The sequence below is a fragment of the Lynx rufus genome, unplaced genomic scaffold (genome assembly GCF_022079265.1).
Source record: "Lynx rufus isolate CCGP_SWC_20201006 ecotype Redwood Valley unplaced genomic scaffold, mLynRuf1.p SCAF_19, whole genome shotgun sequence".
In the NCBI taxonomy this organism is placed as follows: Eukaryota; Metazoa; Chordata; class Mammalia; order Carnivora; family Felidae; genus Lynx; species Lynx rufus.
In genome coordinates this window covers 29423722-29444578 of record NW_025814833.1, presented here as the reverse complement: position 1 = coordinate 29444578, position 20857 = coordinate 29423722, and the positions used below count along the sequence as shown (strand labels likewise).

The window sequence follows — 20857 nt, the reverse complement described above, 5'->3', positions numbered from 1 at the left end:
AGTTAAGCATCCAACTTTGGCTCAGGTCATGATCTCAGTTCGTGAGTTCGAGGCCCGCGTCGGGCTCTGCGCTGACAGCTCAGAGCCTGGACCTTGCTTCAGATTCTGTGTCTCCCTCTCTCTCTGCCCGCCCTCCGCTCATGCTCTGTGTGTGTCTCTCTCTCAAAAAAGGAATAAACAATAAAGAAATTTTTCTAATCAAAAAAAATCTTTAAAAATTAAAAACTAAAAAGGATGTGACTCTACTGACACGGAAAGACATCCATGACATACACATGAAGTGAAAACAGCACATGTAAATATCTCAATTGTACAAAGTCGTATATTTTTTGGCACCACGTGCAGTGTTGCCCTTGTATATTCTAAAGAACATTATAGGGGCGCCTGGGTGGCGCAGTCGGTTAAGCGTCCGACTTCAGCCAGGTCACGATCTCGCGGTCCGTGAGTTCGAGCCCCGCGTCAGGCTCTGGGCTGATGGCTCGGAGCCTGGAGCCTGTTTCCGATTCTGTGTCTCCCTCTCTCTCTGCCCCTCCCCCGTTCATGCTCTGTCTCTCTCTGTCCCAAAAATAAATAAACGTTGAAAAAAAAAAATTTTAAAAAAAATAAAAAAAATAAAAAAAAAAAAAAAAAAAATAAAAAAAATAAAAAAAAAAAAAAGAACATTATATCCCCATGAGTTCTGCCATGGTCTATGAAATGCTAAGTATTATAATTATCTTTTGAAAATTCAGTGTTTTTTAACATAATGAATACTCTCAATGCATTGTTTTAACATTGCTTGACCTAGCATTCTCCAAAGTAACCTCATCGCAGGACCCTTTTCTCACCTAACACCCTTTAAAACACAAAGCAAAAATAAGGGGCGCCTGGGTGACTCAGTCGGTTGAGCGTCTGACTCTTGATCTTGGCTCCGGTCGTGATCTCACAGATCGTGAGTTTGAGGCCACGCCGAGCCTTGCTGAGCCTGCTTGGGATTCTGCCCCTCCCTCTCTCTGTCAAAATAAATGAATTTAAAATAAATATGAAGAAAATAAAATATAAAGCAAAAATAAATAAAATGTGAAGCAACCAGTTTCCAGAAAAACCTTTGGGAAACACGGGCATCAGAGAGCTGTTAGATTATTCACCAGACTGTTAATAGTCAGTCTGTACGTCTCTCTAGCCACTGAAGATACACACCACTTCATAAAAATAGCTACTTACAAAAGAAGAATTAAATGTGTAGAAACAATAACGAATGCCATATGTTGAGGACCTATTCTGTGCAATGCTAAGGTCTTTATATATTCTGAAAACGAGGAACAAATGACCAGAGAAGAAATCGAGCCTGAGATCCCACGACTTACCTAAGCTCACGTGGCCAGTAAGTGGCCAAGCCTCAATTTGAACCACAGGTCAGTCTGAGCCCAATATGGAGGCTCTTCTCACTACATATCCTATCCTCTGTCTCTTCCACAACATACTCTTCCTTTCAGGTCCCACTCGAGCAACCTGCCAAGCCCAGGCAACACCCCCGGTTTCCCACGTACTTCCTTCAAACCTCAGAGGAAGTAGGAGAAAGTAAATTACCTGGCACGGTACCTGAAATGTGGTAGATTTAATACAGATATTCCTTTAAGGATGGTCCTCTGAATGGTTTGAATGTAAAGAACTTACCTACTTTCTCGGGCTTTTGGCTGGGTTATACAACCCTGATGATCAAAATTAAGGCTTTAATATTAATGAAGTATATGATAGTTATGTACCTGATTTGGAACAAAAGTAAGATGATGGCGTGGAATACTTACTTCAAATTGCACAGAGTAAGTGTAGGTTACATTAAACTTCTCTGTATGTTCTTCAGGAATTTCCATAGGGGGTCCATTACAGGCTAGGCGGCCTTCACCTGAATGCTTATAGCTAAGAAAGAAGGGGGGAAGGAAGAGAAAGTAATTTTTATACCAAACTACCGTTGTAAATTTCCGATTCATGGCTATTCAGGAATGTAACAGTAGCAGGTTGAAAAAATTTGCCTTTCATTATAATTAGTATTTAAAACTTTATGATTTTATTTTTTTAATGTTATTTATTTATTTTTGAGACAGAGAGAGACAGAGCATGAGCAGGGGAGGGGCAGAGAGAGAGGGAGACACAGAATCCGAAGCAGGCTCCAGGCTCTGAGCTGCTAAGCACAGGGTCCGACGTGGGGCTCGAACTCACGGAGTGTGAGATCATGACCTGAGCTGAAGCTGGACGCTTAACCGACTGAGTCACCCAGGCACCCCAAAACTTTATGATTTTAAATACTTTTGTTTTGGGGCACCAGGGTGGCTCAGTTGCTTAAGCGTCTGACTCTTGATCTCAGCTCAGGTCTTGATCTCAGAGGCATGAGTTCAAGCCTGCTGGGCATGAAGCCTACTTAAAAAAAAAAAATAGCCTTGTTTCTAAATGTCCCTAACACTCAAATAAGAGTCAATATACTGCCCAACACATCAAACAGGTATCCCCTGCTTTTCCAAAGCTCACTTTATGCCACTTCGCTTCTACGAAAGACCTCCATTAGTACCTGTTTTCACTAAGTGAAAGAAATCCGAAGAGGATTTTCACTTTTCTGAAAAATCAAAAAGAGCATTCAGTGTTGGTGTTGCAGGGAGCCATTAGAGAGGCAGTTCCCCTCCCACCCAGTAGCGAGAGTGGCGCCGCCCAGCTCCTTCCTGGGGAACTACACTCGACATTTCGACATCAAGCCCCCAGAGCTCTGAACTGTGTGAGCATCTGCGCTTTATCTTGGCTTATTTTGTGCATCCATTAGCAAGATGTGCCTTAAGGTATCAGAAAAGCCTAAGAAAGGGGATTTGGGGAGTCTGGAAATGCTCACAAAATTTTCCGTATAAATGAATGGCAATTGCTTCTTCGCTTTTGACATTTCGACTTCCAAAAGCTTTCAGAGGAACGCTCTACTTTCAGATAGCAAGAGAAAATGTGTCGCTAAGAACCTTCTCATGGGGCACCTGGCTGGCTCAGTCGGTAGAGTACGTGATTCTGGATCTCCGGGTTGTAAATTCGAGACCCATATTGGGTGTAAAGATTACTTAAAAATAAAATCTTTAAGAAAAAGGAATAAAGAGACTGCAATATCACGCAAAAAATAAAAGAAGAATAAAGGGGAGATGGAAAAATCAAAAGGAGAAGTAGTGATGCTTCCCTTTTGAATTATCTGCTCAACATACAATTTATCCCTTGGCTTCTGTTTAAAGAATAATATGCAATCCTTGTGGGACTGTTATTTCTACAAGTACATGTGCAATAACGCCATTCACTCACAATTGCGGATGCCATTCATGTGCACCTCTTCCCATTCATTTTTTGTCACCCTAGTGTCTGACATATGATATGTCCTTACTAAGTATTTGGAGGGTGAATTCATTGAAAGCCAAATTGTATTGTGAAACAGCTATGAATTTTAAAAATGATCATTGTTAAGGCTACCGACAAACAACATCTACAGAAAAAAATTCAATGACTGCACGATAATGTATACCAAGGTTCCCTGTTTAAGTCTGGGCCTTGAACCCAGCACATGAAATATCTGCATTTCACATCAATGAGATTACGCGGCAAAAATTGTATTAAGATCTCTAATCATGGGAATGCAAACTGGTGCAGCCGCTCTGGAAAACAGTGTGGAGGTTCCTCAGAAAATTAAAAATAGACCTACCCTATGACCCAGCAATAGCACTGCTAGGAATTTACCCAAGGGATACAGGAGTACTGATGCATAGGGGCACTTGTACCCCAATGTTTATAGCAGCACTCTCAACAATAGCCAAAGTATGGAAAGAGCCTAAATGTCCATCAACTGATGAATGGATAAAGAAATTGTGGTTTATATACACAATGGAGTACTACGTGGCAATGAGAAAGAATGAAATCTGGCCTTTTGTAGCAACGTGGATGGAACTGGAGAGTGTTATGCTGAGTGAAATAAGTCAGAGAAAGACAGATACCATATGTTTCACTCTTATGTGGATCCTGAGAAAGACAGGAGACCATGGAGGAGGGAAAGGGGAAAAAATAGTTAGAGAGGGAGGGAGCCAAAGCATAAGAGACTCTTAAAAACTGAGAATAAACTGAGGGTTGATGGGGGGGGGAGGGAGGGAAAAGTGGGTGATGGGCATGGAGAAGGGCACCTGTGGGGATGAGCACTGGGTGTTGTATGGAAACCAATTTGACAACAAATTTCATATTAAAAAAAAAGATCTCTAATCAATGTAAAAGCCCTATTTTAAACCACTGGCCTTGCATGTGGGCTGTATAAGGCCTTGTAGGCCATTTTCAAAACTGGCTTTTACTCTAAGTGAGATGGGAAGTCACTGGAAGATTCTGAGCAGAAGGCTGACATGAGCTGACATTTCAAAAGGAATACTCTGCAAGCTGTATTGAGAAGAGACTGCTGGAAGTCAAGGGTGGCACCAGGGAGACCAGCGAGGGTTTTGCCCTAATTCACTTGAGATATAATGATGTCTTGGACCAGATGATAGTGGTGGAGGTGATGAGAACTGGTGGTGGATCCTGAATATATTTTAAGAAGAGAGCCACGTTATCTGCCAAAGGTTGGCATGGATACAGGGTATGAATGAAGAATAATAAAGAGGAGTCAAGGGTGTGGCCATAGTTTGGGGGCCTGAGAAACTGGAAGGATGTAGTTGCCATTTACTGAGATGGAGAAGTCACTAGGAAAAACAGGTTGGAGGAAAGATTAGAAGTTCATTTCTGGCCGTGTTAAATTTGAAGTGCCTACTAGACATCCAAATGAACATGTCAAGTAGACAGCTGCATATACAAGTCTACAGATCAAAGAGTCAACGTGGGCTCTAACACCAGGAGACAGGGTAAGATTGCCAATGTGTAAGTATATATAAAGAAGAAAAAAAGTTCAAAGACTCGGTCCCGGGACCCTCCAATATTGAGATGTTGGAGAAATGAGGAGACAACTGATAAGCAACTAGTGAGACAGGAGAAAATCAGTGAAGTATGGTATTCTCAAAGCCAAATTAAGCAAGTGATTCTAGGAAAAAGGAACAATCAGCCATGGTAACCATCAGGCAAATTAGCTGGGTACAGTACCTAAAAGACAACACAAGATGGTAGGCTTAGAACACCATTAGGCCTAACTCACTGCTATGGCCTTGAACAGATTGTCTAATTCTAAAAAAAAAAAAAAAAATTAATTATAACACAGTCCTCGTTCTCAAGAGGCCCACAAAAATGACCTTTACAATGACTAGATACATGCTACTCTAAAAAACCATTTTCTTGGCTTTTTACTCTGAGTCTGAGAATATGAGGTATAACTGTAAAGCCTTAAGTTTGATTTTCATATAGCTGATGAGACTAGCTTCTTCCTGGATGATCATACTTTGTATGTTTACTACCTAATGACGTTGAATATGAGCAGCCATCCTGAGATAGACCTCACAGTCCATCGTCCTAAAATTCTGTTGCCAGATATCAGAAGTGACGTACACACAAAAAAAGCACGGGTGATTGCCCTTGACAATGATGAGTATTTCCTGGCCTCTCTTGGTAGCTATGTTTATTCCCTATTGTTCAAAAAATATGCCCTGATCCTTTTCCCCAGGAAAATACACGTCAATAAAAATTTCCAGGGTTTGATACATCAGGGGCCATGTGAAAAACTCCCAATTCAGCCCTGTCCTTTCACAGATGAGGAAATTAAGCCTATGACAGATCAAGTTAACCTACTCATGGTCAAAAGCTTGGCACGATACATTTTCTATTCTTTCTCTTTGAGCATCATCTGTGACAGATGGAACAGCCGTGGCTAAAGTAAGATAGGGTAGTAGCCTTAAAAATAATGAAGTCTGACTCATTTCTACAAACTTAGGGTTCACTTCCAAAATGGAACCAGATGAGACTAAAAATCCAAATTTCCTAATCCCTTGCTCCGTGTTCAGAAAATTATACCACATGTGCCTCCTTTAATATACTTCACGGAAGTTTCAAGGGACCACTTCCTCATCTTAATATTTCAGGTTTTGTATATTTTTCCCATAATGGACCATGATTTTATACATTGTGTGCCATATTCCCCTCTCTACCTGTCTTACTGGAAGAGTACTAATTTATCCTATAGTATCTTAGAGTCGGAACATTAAAGGTCGCCTGTCGAGTCTGTTACCCAATGTCCTTTACAATTCATTGAGCACTTACGTACTAGGGACCAGACACTGTGCTGGATGCCTACTTATGAACTCTCCAACACCTGGGTCATCCAGGCTCTTTCTGTAACATCCAGGGATACAGTACTCATTAATTCTTGGGATTGCTTATTTAATTAGAGTTAGAGAACTCTAATTGTTAGTAGGGTCTTCCTTATACTCAGGTGATACCTGCCTAATAGACTCCAGTAAGAGACCTGTCCTCTGAAGAAGCACAAATTGAAATCTAAGCTCTTTATCATAGGGCAGCAAGTAAAGAAGAGAGTAAGGATGCCCTCAGTAGGTCTATTCCCTTCCAGATCTGTCAATTCTTTCTCACATTACATGGTATTCAAACGCTAACTACAGGCAGAAGGGAATAAATTGCCTATTTGATTTTTCAAATTGTATGTCTGAGGTGACATCACACATGTATCCTAAAAATGAGAATTCTAGTTGAGAACTTCCATATTCTGAATTAATTTTTAAATGAATGGAGCTAATTAAAAAAGATATTCTCTAATTACCTTTGGGGCTCAAGTCTAGCAGAAACCAATCTCGCAAAACCCCCATTTCTTCCACTGTCCTCGTGGTATGCAATAGTAATATCAACGTGGTTGAAGAGGAAGTAAATATTACTTTTGTTGAATTCAGGCTGCAAAAAGATAAAGAAATTTTAAAGAAGCTTGAACTTTTCTTAAAAACTAAAAAAAATAAAATCTGGCCATGGAATAAAAATGAGATACACTATAATATTATTGACTATATTCTCTCTGTTTTTCATCTCCATAACTTACTTTTTTTTTTTTATACCTGGAAGCTTGTACCTCGTAATCCCCTTCATTTATTTTTGCCCATCCCCCAACCCCTCCCCTCTGGCAACCACCAGTTCTCCCTCAGAACCTTCGGAAGGAACCAACGCTGCTGACGCCTTGATCTTGAACTTCTAGTCTCCAGAACTGTGAGACAATGAATTTCTGTTGGTTTGAGCTCCCAATTTTATAGTGTGTTTTTACAGCAGCCCTAGCAAACGAAGGGCTTGGCAATATGAGCTTTGCAATCAAACAGCTGGTTACTAGCTGCATGACCATAAACAAGTCATTTAACCTCTTGGACCCTCAGTTTCCTCTTTTTATTTTTTTAAGAATTTTTTTAATGTTTATTTATTTTGAGAGAGAGAGAGTGTGCCCGTGCAGTGGACTGGCAGAGAGAGGAGGAGAGACACCCAAGCAGGCTCCATGCTGTCAGCACAGAGCCGCATGCAGGACTTGATCCCACAAACTGTGGGATCATAACCTGAGCCGAAATCAAGAGTCGGATATTCAACAGACTGAGCTCCCCAGGCACCCCTCCTCTTTTTAAAAACGGGGACAATAGGGACACCTGGTTGGCTCAGTCGGTACAGTATGTGACTCCTGATTTCAGGATCATGAGTTTAAGCCCCATGATGGGTATAGAGATGACTTAAACAAATTTTTTTTAATTAAAAAAATAAGATTGCTCATAGAACTGTTGAGGACTACATAGAATCATGTATGTAAAGTACTTAGTGAAGTGCTTAGCATAGGAAGCCTTGAATAAATACTAGCTGTTACATCACCCAGGCCCTTCAATCTTCAGAAAATGAGTCCAAATGAACCTTGTCAATTACCATATTGAGTAATCTGCAACACGCAGAACTCCTAGATTAAGAATCATGGCTCTGCAAATCCCAGAACTGAGAGTGACGGGCCTGAAGGAACTTTAGAGATCCTTTAGTACAGTGATGATAGAGGGTAAGAGTGATCCTACTGGGGCTGGGCGACTGGGTGGCTCAGACCCTTGAGCGTCTGACTCTTGATCTTGGCTCAGGTCATGATCTCACAGTTCGTGGGTTCGAGCCCCGCATCGGACTCTGTGCTGATGGCGCAAAGCCTGCTTGGGATTCTGTCTCTCCTTCTCTCTGCCCCTCCCCTGCTTGTGCGCTCTCTCTCTCTCTCTCTCTCAACATAAATGAATAAACTTTTAAAAATATTAAAAAAAAAAGAGTGCCCCTGTGGGGAGTATCACAATCAGCTTGGGGTGGAGAGTAAGTACTGCTCACGGCAATGCTGTCCATTATTGCAAATAACTAGAAACTGGAAAACAAGACCATCAGGACAGTGAAATGAAATATGGAATAACCATATAGAGCAATAAAATGCAGCTAGCAGATTTGCATGCACTAGGATGGAGGGATACTATGTACCAGTATTGGATGTTCATGATCTGTACTAACAGAAGCGGCACAAGCAGCACAGCACAGTGGTTAAGGATGTGGACTCCACAGTCAAACCGCCTAAGGTGGAAAGTCGGGTACAGCATCCGCTAGCCTGTGTGACCAAGTCGCTTAACCCCTCAGTGTCTCGGTTTCTACACCTATGACGCAGAAATCGTAACAGTACTTACCTTTTTTATTTTATTTTAGAGATAGAGAGTGAGTGGGGGAGGGGCAGAGAGAGAGGGGGAAAGAGAGAGAATCCCAAGCAGGCTCTGCACTCAGCGCAGGGCTCAATCTCATGGACCATGAGATCATGACCTGAGCCCAAATGAAGAGCGGAACACTTAGCTGACCGAACCACCCAGGCGCCCAATAACAGCACTTATCTTAATGGGTACTGTGAGGATTAAATCACCCCAGGAACAGCATCTCCACCACTCGGGGACACAAAAGGGTCCAATGTGATGGGTAAAGTGGTAACAAGGCCCTTAAGGATCCGGATCCCACGTCTCTCTCCAGCCTCATCTTCCGCCACAGTCTCTACGTCTAACCAGGTAAATGACCACAAAGAATTCTTTATGCTGTGCTCTCATAGCACTGGGCTCGTATGCCAGTCACGGACCACATCAAATTGTAGTCAGTGTATTCACACGTTTACATCCCCTGGTCAACTGTGTTCCCCAGCAGATCACAAGGCTGGGAACTTTGCTTCATTCATCCATTCGTCCATTCAGCAAAATATTTTTGAACATCTACTATGTGCCAGGCACTTCTTAACTGTGTCCTAAGAGCTAATATCCTACAGGGGGTCAAAAAATGCAAGAGGTAGTTTGGTATATTGCAAAGAGACGAGAATTTGGATCAAAAACCATTGGGATTCGGGGCGCCTGGGTGGCGCAGTCGGTTAAGCGTCCGACTTCAGCCAGGTCACGATCTCGCAGTCCGTGAGTTCGAGCCCCGCGTCGGGCTCTGGGCTGATGGCTCAGAGCCTGGAGCCTGTTTCCGATTCTGTGTCTCCCTCTCTCTCTGCCCCTCCCCCGTTCATGCTCTGTCTCTCTCTGTCCCAAAAATAAATAAACGTTGAAAAAAAAAATTTAAAAAAATAAAAAAAAAACCATTGGGATGCAATTCAGATTTTGCCCCATATAATCCTCTGTAGGTCAGTCTTTATTCGCCTTAGTTTTCTTTTTCTTTCTTTTCACATAACAGGAAATGAATTTTTCTTTTTTTTTTTTTTTGAGAGAAAGAGAGGGCAAAGTGAAGGAGGGCAGAGAGAGAGAGAGAGAGAGAGAGAGAGAGAATCCCATGGGGGCAGAGAGGAAGGGGGAGGGAGAGAGAGAAGTGGGACTCCAGCTCACCTAATGCGGGGCATGAACTGGTGAAGGGTGAGATCATGACCTGAGCCAAAGTCGGATGCTTAACCGACTGAGCCACCCAGGAGCCCCCAAAGTAAAGCCTTTTAAATTAAAAACAAAAACAAAACGTGAGCTGACAAGAAAGTAAAGAACTGCCATGTCAAATTCTAAAGCAGGAAGCCAGAGAGGTAACCTCCGTGAGGGAGCGTTGATGGTGCTCTTGCCCTGGGGACATCTGACCTGGGCAAACTTGGAAAGACAGTTTGGGTAGCCTCCTGGAATAAAGAGCAGAGAACTCGAGGAGGGCCCTCTCAGGCAAGAAGGCTCTGAGACCACCCACTCCGCTCAAAACCAATACCCTCAGGGTAAAGACGAACAGGAAGCAAGCTTTCTCTCCTCCCCCAAAAGGACTACAGGGAAGATGGCCTTGGTGCTAAACAGAAAAGGCAGTGGGGGAACTGTCCTTGAACAGTTGTGGCCACAGGCCAGCCCTAACATATATATGCAGTTTGGAGTCCCATCACCGAAGTGGCCCCAGGAAAGTCAAGTCGTGAATTTGCTTTCAGGCGGCCCCAGACTGGTATTTCCCAAAAACCCCTGGAAGAAGTCAATGAAAATCCTCTCTGGAGGAAAGTACTTTGACCCCAGGGCTCAAAGAAACTCCACAAACAATTGTTGAGAACAATGTGTATGTTGGGGCACCTGGGTGGGTAAGTCTGTTGAGCCTTCTGACTTCAGCTCAGGTCATGATCTCGAACCCCTCGTCAGGCTCTGTGCTGACAGCTCAGCCTGGGTAGCTCCGTTGGTTAAATGTCTGACTTTGGCTCAGGTCATGATCTCAGGGTTCATGGGAGGCCCCATGTAGGGCTCCACGCCGACTGTGAGGAGCCTCCTTGAGATACTCTCTCCCTCTCTCTCTGCCCCTCCCCTGCTTGCATGCACACTCTCTCTCTCAAAATAAATACATAAATAAAAACTTTTAAAAATTTTTGCAGAAATGAGACAGATGATTACTGAAATTAAAAATTCAATCCCTATGTTCAGGTGAGCACAAGCCCCGCTTAGGGCAAACACGAACCCTGCTTCAGGTGAGCCCTGCTTCTCTCTCTCTCTCCCTCTGCCCCTCGCTCACTTGCACTCCCTGTCTCTCAAAAAAAAAAAAATCAATGCCTATGTTTATTTTTTTTCAGTAGTTTTGAGGTTTGTTTATGGATGAAATAATTTAGTAATTCATCACTTACATACAACACCCAGTGCTCATCCCAAGTGCACTCAATGTTTGTGTTTATAAGAGAAGAAACAAGTGAGGAAGAAAATTTATAGACTAGAAGATAGGGCAGAAGAACACGGCACAGGAAAAAATGGAAAATACAGAAGGAAGATTAAGAAACACAGAGGAGAAAATAAAACTTTTAACCTAGGTTTAATCGGAGTCTGAAAAGGACAGAAGAAAAGTTCTGACAATGGCTGAGAATTCCAGAACTGATAAAAGGCACCAATCCAGGGGCACCTGGGTGGCTCAGTCGGTTAAGCATCCAACTCTTGATCTCAGCTCAGGTCTTGATTCGGGGTTGTGAGTTCAAGCCCCACATTGGGCTCCATGTTGGCATGGAGCCTACTTAAATCATACTACAGGGCATCTTGGTGGCTCAGTCAGTTGGGCATCCGACTTTGGCTCAGGTCATGATCTCACAGTTGGTGAGTTCGAGCCTCGCATCGGACTCTGTGCTGACAGCTCAGAACCTGGAGCCTGCTTTGGATTCCGTCTCCCTCTCTCTCTCTGCCCCTCCTCCCTCTCTGCCCCTCCCCCAGCTAAAGCTCTGTCTCTCCGTCTCTCAAAGATGAACATTAAAAAAAATTTTTAATCATACTTCACAGAACCCAAATGCCACCAATTATAAAACATCATTATTTTATGTGCTGCTAGGAAAAAACATTGCCAATTAAACTTTGACAACCCATCATCTGAAAGAGACACATCCTAATTTCATAAATGTTAAAATATGGGAAAATAGTTTTAGAATCAATAAAATGTGGGATATAAAAATAATTTACAAAGCATAAAATAATACAACAGAACTGAGACCAAACGTCATATCCATAAATGTAAATATGTTTAACTCACCTATTAAGAGGAAAGGGGCTTTCAGAAGTTACCACAGAGCAAAACTCAACAATACATTGTATATAAGAGACACATCTAAAACAAAAAGGCTCTGGGGTGCCTGGCTGGCTCAGTCAGTAGAGCATGGGACTCTTAATCTCAGGGTTGTGAGTTCAAGCCCCATGTTGGATGTGGAAACTACTTAAAAATTTTGAAGAAAATAAAGAGTTTCTGAAAAATTAAAAAGAAAGGAAGGGCCAAGTTACAGAGTGTGAACGGGGGAGGGGCGGAGAGAGAGGGAGACACAGAATCCGAAGCCGGCTCCAGGCTCTGAGCTGTCGGCACAGAGCCCGACGTGGGGCTCGAACCCACGAACCGCGAGATCGTGACCTGAGCCGAAGTCGGACTTGTAACCAACTGAGCCACCCAGGCGCCGCTTACGCTTTCACTTTAAACAACTAAAACCAAAATGGGTAATAAAGTATATGAAAACAACAGTTTTTGAACCTCAGACAACAAAGAACATTAAGAGAGTGATCACCAAGAGAAAGGCAACGAATACGCTGAGCCCTACTACTGCATCAAGCTTACTTCCCAGAGAGAGTTCCCAGCCTGTGGTGCAAGGAAAGGGGCCCCAAGCAGCGCCCTGCAGGCTCCCGGAATTGAAGACAACAAGTTCACAGTCCAGGGACACCGAGGGGCCAGATGGTGTGGGGCAGAAAACCAGAGAGAAGAGAGCTACCCAGAGATTTCTGGAGGTACGCAGAGGGCTCTCTTTCATCACAGTATTGATGAGTACACGCGTATAAAGTGTGCCAGTCCTTTTCTTTTTGCCCCTTATCTCCAAATCCATTCCCTTTGGTCTCTGTGAAAATCATCTAGGCCCTTTAGTTTCCCTTTGCAAGCTGGCGCCGAAAAAAGTTTCGTCAGTAGAGGGCGCTAGACAGCCATTACCCGGGAATAGGCAGAAAGCAAAAGGCAGGCGATTTGTGGGGCAGTGAAACTACTGGGTATGATACCGTAACAGTGGACACATGTCGTCACACATTGGTCCGAACCCACAAACTGTACAACCAAGAGTGAACCCTACCGTAAACTGGGTGGTAATGGTGCAAGAATGTAGGTTCATCAATTATAACGAACGTACCACACTCTGGTGAGTGATATTGATCCCGGGGCAGGCTATGCATGTGAGGGGGAGAAGGGGGTGCATGGGTGGCTCAGGTGGTTAAGTGTCCAACTCTTAACTTTGCTTCAGGTCATGATCTCATGGTTTGTGGGATCCAGCCCCTGCTTTCGGCTCTGCGGCGACAGCATGGAGCCCGTTTGGGATTCCCTCTCTCTCAAAATAAATTAAACATGTGTATTTTTGACAGAGAAAGCAGGCGTGAAGGAGAGGCACAGAGAGTGGGGCAGAGGATCAGAAGTGGGCTCCCCTCTGACAGCACAAGCACGAGGTGGGGCTCAAACTCACAAACCAGGCGATCATGACCTGAGCTGAAGTCAGACACTCAACTGACCAAGCCACCCAGGTGTCCCAATAAATAAACATTTTTTTAAAGATAGATATATAATGGGGCTAGAGAGAAACAGAGTGTGAGCAGGGGAGGGGCAGAGAGAGAGGGAGACCCAGAATCCGAAGCAGGCTCCAGGCTTTCAGCTTTCAGCACAGAGCCCGACGTGGGACTCAAACCCATGAGCCATGAGATCGTGACCCGAGCCGAAGTCGGATGCCTAGCCGACTGGGCCACCCAGGTGCCGCTATTTAAATTTTTTTGAGTTTAATTATCTTTAGTAATCTCTACACCAATGTGGGGATCGAACTCACAACCTTGAGATTAAAAGTTAAATGCTCTACCAACTGAGCTAGCCAGGCACTCTGTCTCTCTTTCTCAAAAAAATAAACATTAAAAAATTTTTTTTAATTTAAATAGATAAATAACACAGGTGCCTCAGATCTGGCAAAAATAAACCAAGATGGTGTACAAATGACTGAAATTTAGGAAGCACCTGCCCTCTTCTCTGGAAAGAAACAGTTGACAGTATCATCAGTCAGAGCATGGACATTTTTTGTGCATCTCGTGTCCATGAAATACAGCCAGACCAACACTAAGCCATCCTACACACCTAGAAAACTGACTGGAGGATAAACACAACCATCTGCACAACCTGAACCACAGAATTCAGCAGGTACGCGGCGCGGAGAGGTGAATTTGGGGAGCGAGAAGCCGCAAAAGGTAGGGAACTGCTTTTGCGGGCGGAGAGAGGACGGAGACTGGGGGGGGGGGAGAGAATACGGGAACAGCACCCCTCCCCAAAAGCAGCTGGAGAGAAAGTGGAAAATTGGAAACAGCCGCAGGGACTGAGCTAAAAAGGGAGAAAAGAGAAAGGAGAGGGCTTAAATTCCATTAAGACCATAAACAAGGGGAAAGCAAAGGCTGCAACTCTGCAGTTCGATACCTGACGGTGCTCTGGTGGGAAGGGCGAATCCCCAGGAGCAGGGTGGGCTCCGGAAGGTTCTCGGGCCACACGGGGAGAAGCGGTTCCACCCCTGGAAGGATATTTGGTAGACTGTTGAAGCCACCTGGTCCCAGCAGACCCCGCAAAACGGCCACATTCGCTGGTGCCGGAACAGGGTCGTTGAGGGGGAAGCCTGGTGCCAGGTGTGTGTTGTGATTTTCCATCATCCCCGAGACGCCGCTGCTACACTGTCTCGCGAACTTTTTCTGGGGCGGGCTGGCACCTGGCCGCAGTCTCGGGGATCCGGCAGCGGCGGGGTCCCGCCCGCGTTCCTGGGTGCAGCCGACACTCGGCCATTGCTCATTCGGCCTTTGCTCTGTGAGACCCTCCCGCAGAGGGGTGGAACGGGTCAAAGCCGAAGTCCTTCGGAAGTAAGGGGCCGGGAAACACAGCCGCATCTGAGACAAAACTTCGGAGAGAGGCACTGCCTGGGGCCTGGTGACGGAGAGTGAAAAAGCCGGGAGTGGACGAGAGCTGAAGACAGAGGACGGGTGCGTGATTGCTGAGCCAGGAGAACAAACAGGGAGGCTGGGTGGCGCCATTTTCACCGCTCCCGCGCATGCGCATAGGCACCTACGAGCACTGCAACAATCCACCCCAGTAGGCTAGCAGCGCCATCTAGTGGAGAGCGGAGCCGTTACACTGAGCCCCGCCCACCTGGGCCGACCTGGCTCTCAAGAACACAAGTCTCACTGCCGGCTTAGTTTATGGACTATAAAGTGCTACATACACTAACATCTAAGGGAAAACAAAGCAATTTCAGTCCTACTTTAATCTGTTAGGTTCATCTATTCATATTTCTTTCTTTTTTTTCCTTTTTTCTCTTTCTCTTTCACAATTCTTTTTCTTGAACACAGAGAAAAAATGCACTTTTATTTTCAATTTTTATTAAAAATATTTTTCTTTAATTTTTATTACTATATTTTTTCCTTTTGTGTAAATTTTTTCAGATTCTATTTTACTTCCATCATTTTATTTTAGTCTACTTCAGTGTATTCACCTTTTCAAATTTTCAAACAATTTCCTTTTTTTTCTTTTCTTTTGCTTGAATGCAGAAAGAGAAAACTTCATTTTTACTTTCAATTTCTTTTAAAAATACTTTAATTTTTGTTGCTATATTTTTCGCTTTTATGTAAACTTTTTCAAATTCTATTTACTTCCATCATTTTATTTTAGTCTAATACAGTGTATTCACTTTTTCAAATTTTCAAACGATTTCTTTTTTCTTTTTTATCTTTTTTCTCTTTTTCGTTTCTTTTCTTTTTTCTTAAATACAGAAAAAGAAAAAAATTCATATTTATTTTTAATTTTATTAAAAATATTTTTCTTTAATTTTTCTCTACTCTTTACTTTTGTGTATATATTTTCAAATTCAGTTTTACCTGCATCATCTCATTTTAGTCTACTTCAGTGTATTCATGTTTTCAAATTCTCAAAAGATTTCCTTTTTTTTCTTCCCCCCCTTTTATTTTCTCTGTCAAACCACTTTCAACACCCAGACCAAAATACAACCAGGATCTAGCATCATCTATTCAATTTGTGTGTGTGTGTGTGTGTGTGTGTGTGTGTGCGTAATTTTTAATTTTAATATTTTTTTAATTTTAATTTTTAAAAAAAATTTTTTTTTAACGTTTATTTATTTTTGAGACAGAGAGAGGCAGAGCATGAACGGGGGAGGGTCAGAGAGAGAGGGAGACACAGAATCAGAAGCAGGCTCCAGGCTCTGAGCCATCAGCCCAGAGCCCGACGCGGGGCTCGAACTCACGGACCGCGAGATCATGACCTGAGCTGAAGTCGGACGCTTAACCGACTGCACCACCCAGGCGCCCCTAATTTTAATTTTTTAATTTCAATTTTTCTACCTCATTAATTCCTTTTCTCCCTTCAAAATGACAAAACGAAGGAATTCACCCCAAAAGAAAGAGCACGAAGAAACGACAGCCAGGGATTTAACCAACATAGATACAAGCAAGATGTCTGAGCCAGAATTTAGAATCACGATAAGAATACAAGCCGGGGTCCAAAATAGATTAGAATCCCTTTCTGCAGAGATAAAAGAAGTAAAAAATAGCCAGAATGAAATTAAAAATGCTATAACTGAGCTGCAATCACGGATGGATGCAGCGGCGGCAAGGATGGATGAGGCAGAACAGAGAATCAGCGATAGAGAGGACAAACGTATAGAGAATAACGAAGCAGAAAAAAAGAGGGAGATGAAGGCAAAAGAGGACGATTTAAGAATTAGAGAAATCAGTGACTCATTAAAAAGGAACATCAGAATCACAGGGGTCCCAGAGGAGGAAGAGAGAGAAATAGGGGTAGAAGGGTTATGTGAGCAAATCATAGCGGAAAACTTTCCTAACCTGGGGAAAGACACAGACATCAAAATCCAGGAAGCACAGAGGACCCCCATTAGACTCAACAAAAACCGACCATCAACAAGGCATATCAGAGTCAAATTCACAAAATACTCAGGCAAGGAGAGAATCATGAAAGCAGCAAGGGAAAAAAGTCCTTAACTTACAAGGGAAGACAGATCAGGTTTGCAGCAGACCTATCCACAGAAACTTGGCAGGCCAGAAAGGAGTGGCGGGATATATTCAGTGTGCTGAATCAGGAAAATATGCAGCCAAGAATTCTTTATTCAGCAAGGCTGTCATTCAAAATAGAAGGAGAGATAAAAAGTTTCCCAGACAAACAAAAATCAAAGGAGTTTGTGACCACTAAACCAGCCCTGCAAGAAATTTTAAGGGGGACTTTCTGAAGGGAGAAGAGATGAAAATATAAATAAATAAATAAATAAATAAATAAATAAATACCAAAGGCAACAAAGATTAGAAAGGACCAGAGAACACCACCAGAAACTCCAACTCTACAAGCATCATAATGGCAATAAATTCATGTCTTTCAGTACTCACTCTAAACATCAATGGACTAAATGCTCCAATCAAAAGACATAGGGTAACAGAATGGATAAGAAAACAAGATCCATCTATATGCTATTTACAAGAGACCCACTTTAGACCTAAAGACACCTTCAGATTGAAAATAAGGGGATGGAGAACAATCTATCATGCTCATGGTCAACAAAAGAAAGCTGGAGTAGCCATACTTATATCAGACAATCTAGACGTTAAAGACTGTATCAAGAGATGCAGAAGGGCATTATATCATAATCAAGGGGTCTAACCACCAAGAAGACCTAACAATTGTAAACATTTATGCGCCAAATGTGGCAGCACCCAAGTATATAAATCAATTAATCACAAACATAAAGAAACTCATCGATAGTAATACCATGATAGTAGGAGACTTCAACACCCTACTCACAGCAATGGACAGATCATCTAATCAGAAAATCAACAAGGAAACAGTGGCTTGGAATGACACACTGGACCAGATGGACTTAACAAATATATTCAGAACATTTCATCCTAAAGCAGCAGAATGTACATTCTTCTCCAGTGCACATGGAACGTTCTCCAGAATAGGCCATATACTGGGACCCAAATCAGCCCTAAGTAAGTACAAAAAGATCGAGATCATACCGTGCCTATTTTCAGACCACAATGCCATGAAACTCGAAATCAACCACAAGAAAAAAATTGGAAAGGTAACAAATACTTGGAGACTGAAGAACATCCTACTAAAGAATGAATGGGCTAACCAAGCAGTTAAAGAGGAAATTAAAAAGTATATGAAAGTCAATGAAAATGATAACACCACAACCCAAAACCTCTGGGATGCAGCAAAGGCGGTCATAAGAGGAAAGTATATAGCAATCCAGGCCTTCCTAAAGAAGGAAGAAAGATCTCAGATACACAACCTAACCTTATGTCTTAAGAAGCTGGAAAAAAGAACAGCAAATAAAACCCAAAACCAGCAGAAGACAGGAAGTATAAAGATTAGAGCAGAACTTAATGCTATCGAAACCAAAAACACAGTAGAACAGATTAATGAAACCGGAAGCTGGTTCTTTGACAGAATGAACAAAATTGATAAACCACTAGCCAGTTTGATCAAAAAGAAAAAGGAAAGGACCCAAATAAATAAAATCAAGAATGAAAGAGGAGAGATCATAACCAACACAGCAGAAATAAAAACAATAATAAGAGAATATTATGAGCAATTATATGCCAATAAAATGGGCAATCTGGAAGAAATGGACAAATTCCTAGAAACATATACACTACCAACACTGAAACAGGAAGAAATAGAAATTTTGAACAGACCCATAACCAGTAAGGAAACTGAATTAGTAATCAAAAAACAAGAGTCCAGGGCCAGATGGCTTTCCAGGGGAATTCTATCAAACATTTAAGGAAGAGTTAACACCTATTCTCTTAAAACTGTTCCAAAAAATAGAAATGTTCCAAAAAATAGAAAACTCCCAAACTCTTTCTATGAAGCCAGCATTACCTTGATTCCAAAACCAGACAGAGACCCCACTAAAAAGAACTATAGACCAATTTCCCTGATGAATATGGATGCAAAAATCCTCAACAAGATATGAGCCAACTGGATCCAACAATACATTAAAAAAAATTATTCACCACAACCAAGCAGGATTTATACCTGGGATGCAGGGCTGGTTCAATATCCGCAAAACAATTAACATGATTCATCACATCGATAAAAGAAAGGACAAGAACCATATGATCCTCTCAATAGATGCAGAGAAAGCATTTAACAAAATACAGCATCCTTTCTTGATAAAAACCCTCAAGGGGGGCCTGGGTGGCTCAGTCAGTTAAGCGTCGGACTTCGGCTCAGGTCGTGACCTCGCGGTCCGTGAGTTCGAGCCCCGCGTCGGGCTCTGTGCTGACAGCTCAGAGCCTGGAGCCTGTTTCAGATTCTGTGTCTCCCTCTCTCTGACCCTCCCCCGTTCATGCTCCGTCTCTCTCTGTCTCAAAAATAAATAAACGTTAAAAAAAATTTTTTTTAAATCCTCAAGAAAGTAGGCATAGAAGGAGCATACCTCGAGATCATAAAAGCCATATATGAACAACCCAATGCTAATATCATCCTCAATGGGGAAAAACTGAGAGCTTTCCCCCCAAGGTCAGGAACAAGACAGGGATTCAACATAGTATTGGAAGTCTTAGCCTCTGCAATCAGAAAACACAAAGAAATAAAAGGCATCCAAATCGGCCAGGAGGAGGTCAAACTTTCACTCTTCGCAGATGACATGATACTCTATATGGAAAATCCAAAAGATTCCACCAAAAAACTGCTAGAATTGATCCATGAATTCAGCAAAGTGGCAGGATATAAAATCAATGCACAGAAATCAGTTGCATTCCTATACACCAACAATGAAGTGACAGAGAAATCAAGGAATCGATCCCATTTACAGTTGCACAAATAACCATAAAATACCTAGGAATAAATCTAACCAAAGAGGTGAAAATCTATACACTGAAAACTATAGAAAGCTTAGAAAGAAATTGAAGAAGACACAAAAAAAAAATGGAAAAAGATTCCATGCTCCGGGATAGGAAGAACAAATATTGTTAAAATGGCAATACTACCCAAAGCAATCTACATATTCAATGCAATCCCTATCAAAGTAACACCAGCATGCTTCACAGAGCTAGAACAAATAATCCTAACATGTGTATGGAACCAGAAAAGACCCCAAATAGCCAAAGAGATCTTGAAAAAGAAAACCAAAGCAGGAGGCATCACAATCCCAGACTTCAAGCTATACTACAAAGCTGTAATCATCAAGACAGTATGGTATGGGCACAAGAACAGACACTCAGATCAATGGAACAGAATAGAGAACCCAGAAATGGACCCACAAACGTATGGCCATCTAATCTTTGACAAGGCAGGAAAGAATATCCAATGGAATAAAGACAGTCTCTTCAGCAAGTGGTGCTGGGAAAACTGGACAGCGACACGCAGAAGAATGAACCTGGACCACTTTCTTACACCAGACACAAAAATAAGCTCAAGATGGATGAAAGACCTAAACGTAAGACAGGAAGCCACCAAAATCCTCGAGGAGAAAGCAGACAAAAACCTCTTTGATCTTGGCCGCAGCAACTTCTTCCTCAACATGTCTCTGGAGGCGAGGGAAACAAAAGCAAAAATGAACTACTGGGACCTCATCAAAATAAAACGCTTCTGCACAGTGAAGGAAACAATCAGCAAAACTAAAAGGCAACAGACAGAATGGGAGAAAATATTTGCAAATGACATATCAGATAAAGGGCTAATATCCAAAATCTATAAAGAACTTAGCAAACTCAACACCCAAAGAACAAATAATCCAGTGAAGAGATGGGCAAAAGACATGAATAGACACTTCTCCAAGGAAAACATCCCGATGGCCAACCGACACATGAAAAAGTGCTCAACATCACTCATCATCAGGGAAATACAAATCAAAACCACAATGAGATACCATCTCACATCTGTCAGAATGACTAAC

General features: G+C 42.4%; 1 protein-coding gene across 1 annotated transcript in view; it reads right to left on the bottom strand.

The window, feature by feature from the left end:
• Positions 1–20857, bottom strand: part of LOC124513992 (transmembrane 9 superfamily member 2-like) — an 88245-nt gene that overhangs the window by 48343 nt on the left and 19045 nt on the right. The window contains exons 6-7 of the mRNA XM_047082092.1: positions 6728–6855; positions 1788–1899 (exon numbers count right to left, since the gene is read on the bottom strand). Of these exons, the coding sequence (XP_046938048.1) occupies positions 1788–1899; positions 6728–6855 (240 nt within the window). The remainder of the gene's footprint in view (positions 1–1787; positions 1900–6727; positions 6856–20857) is intronic.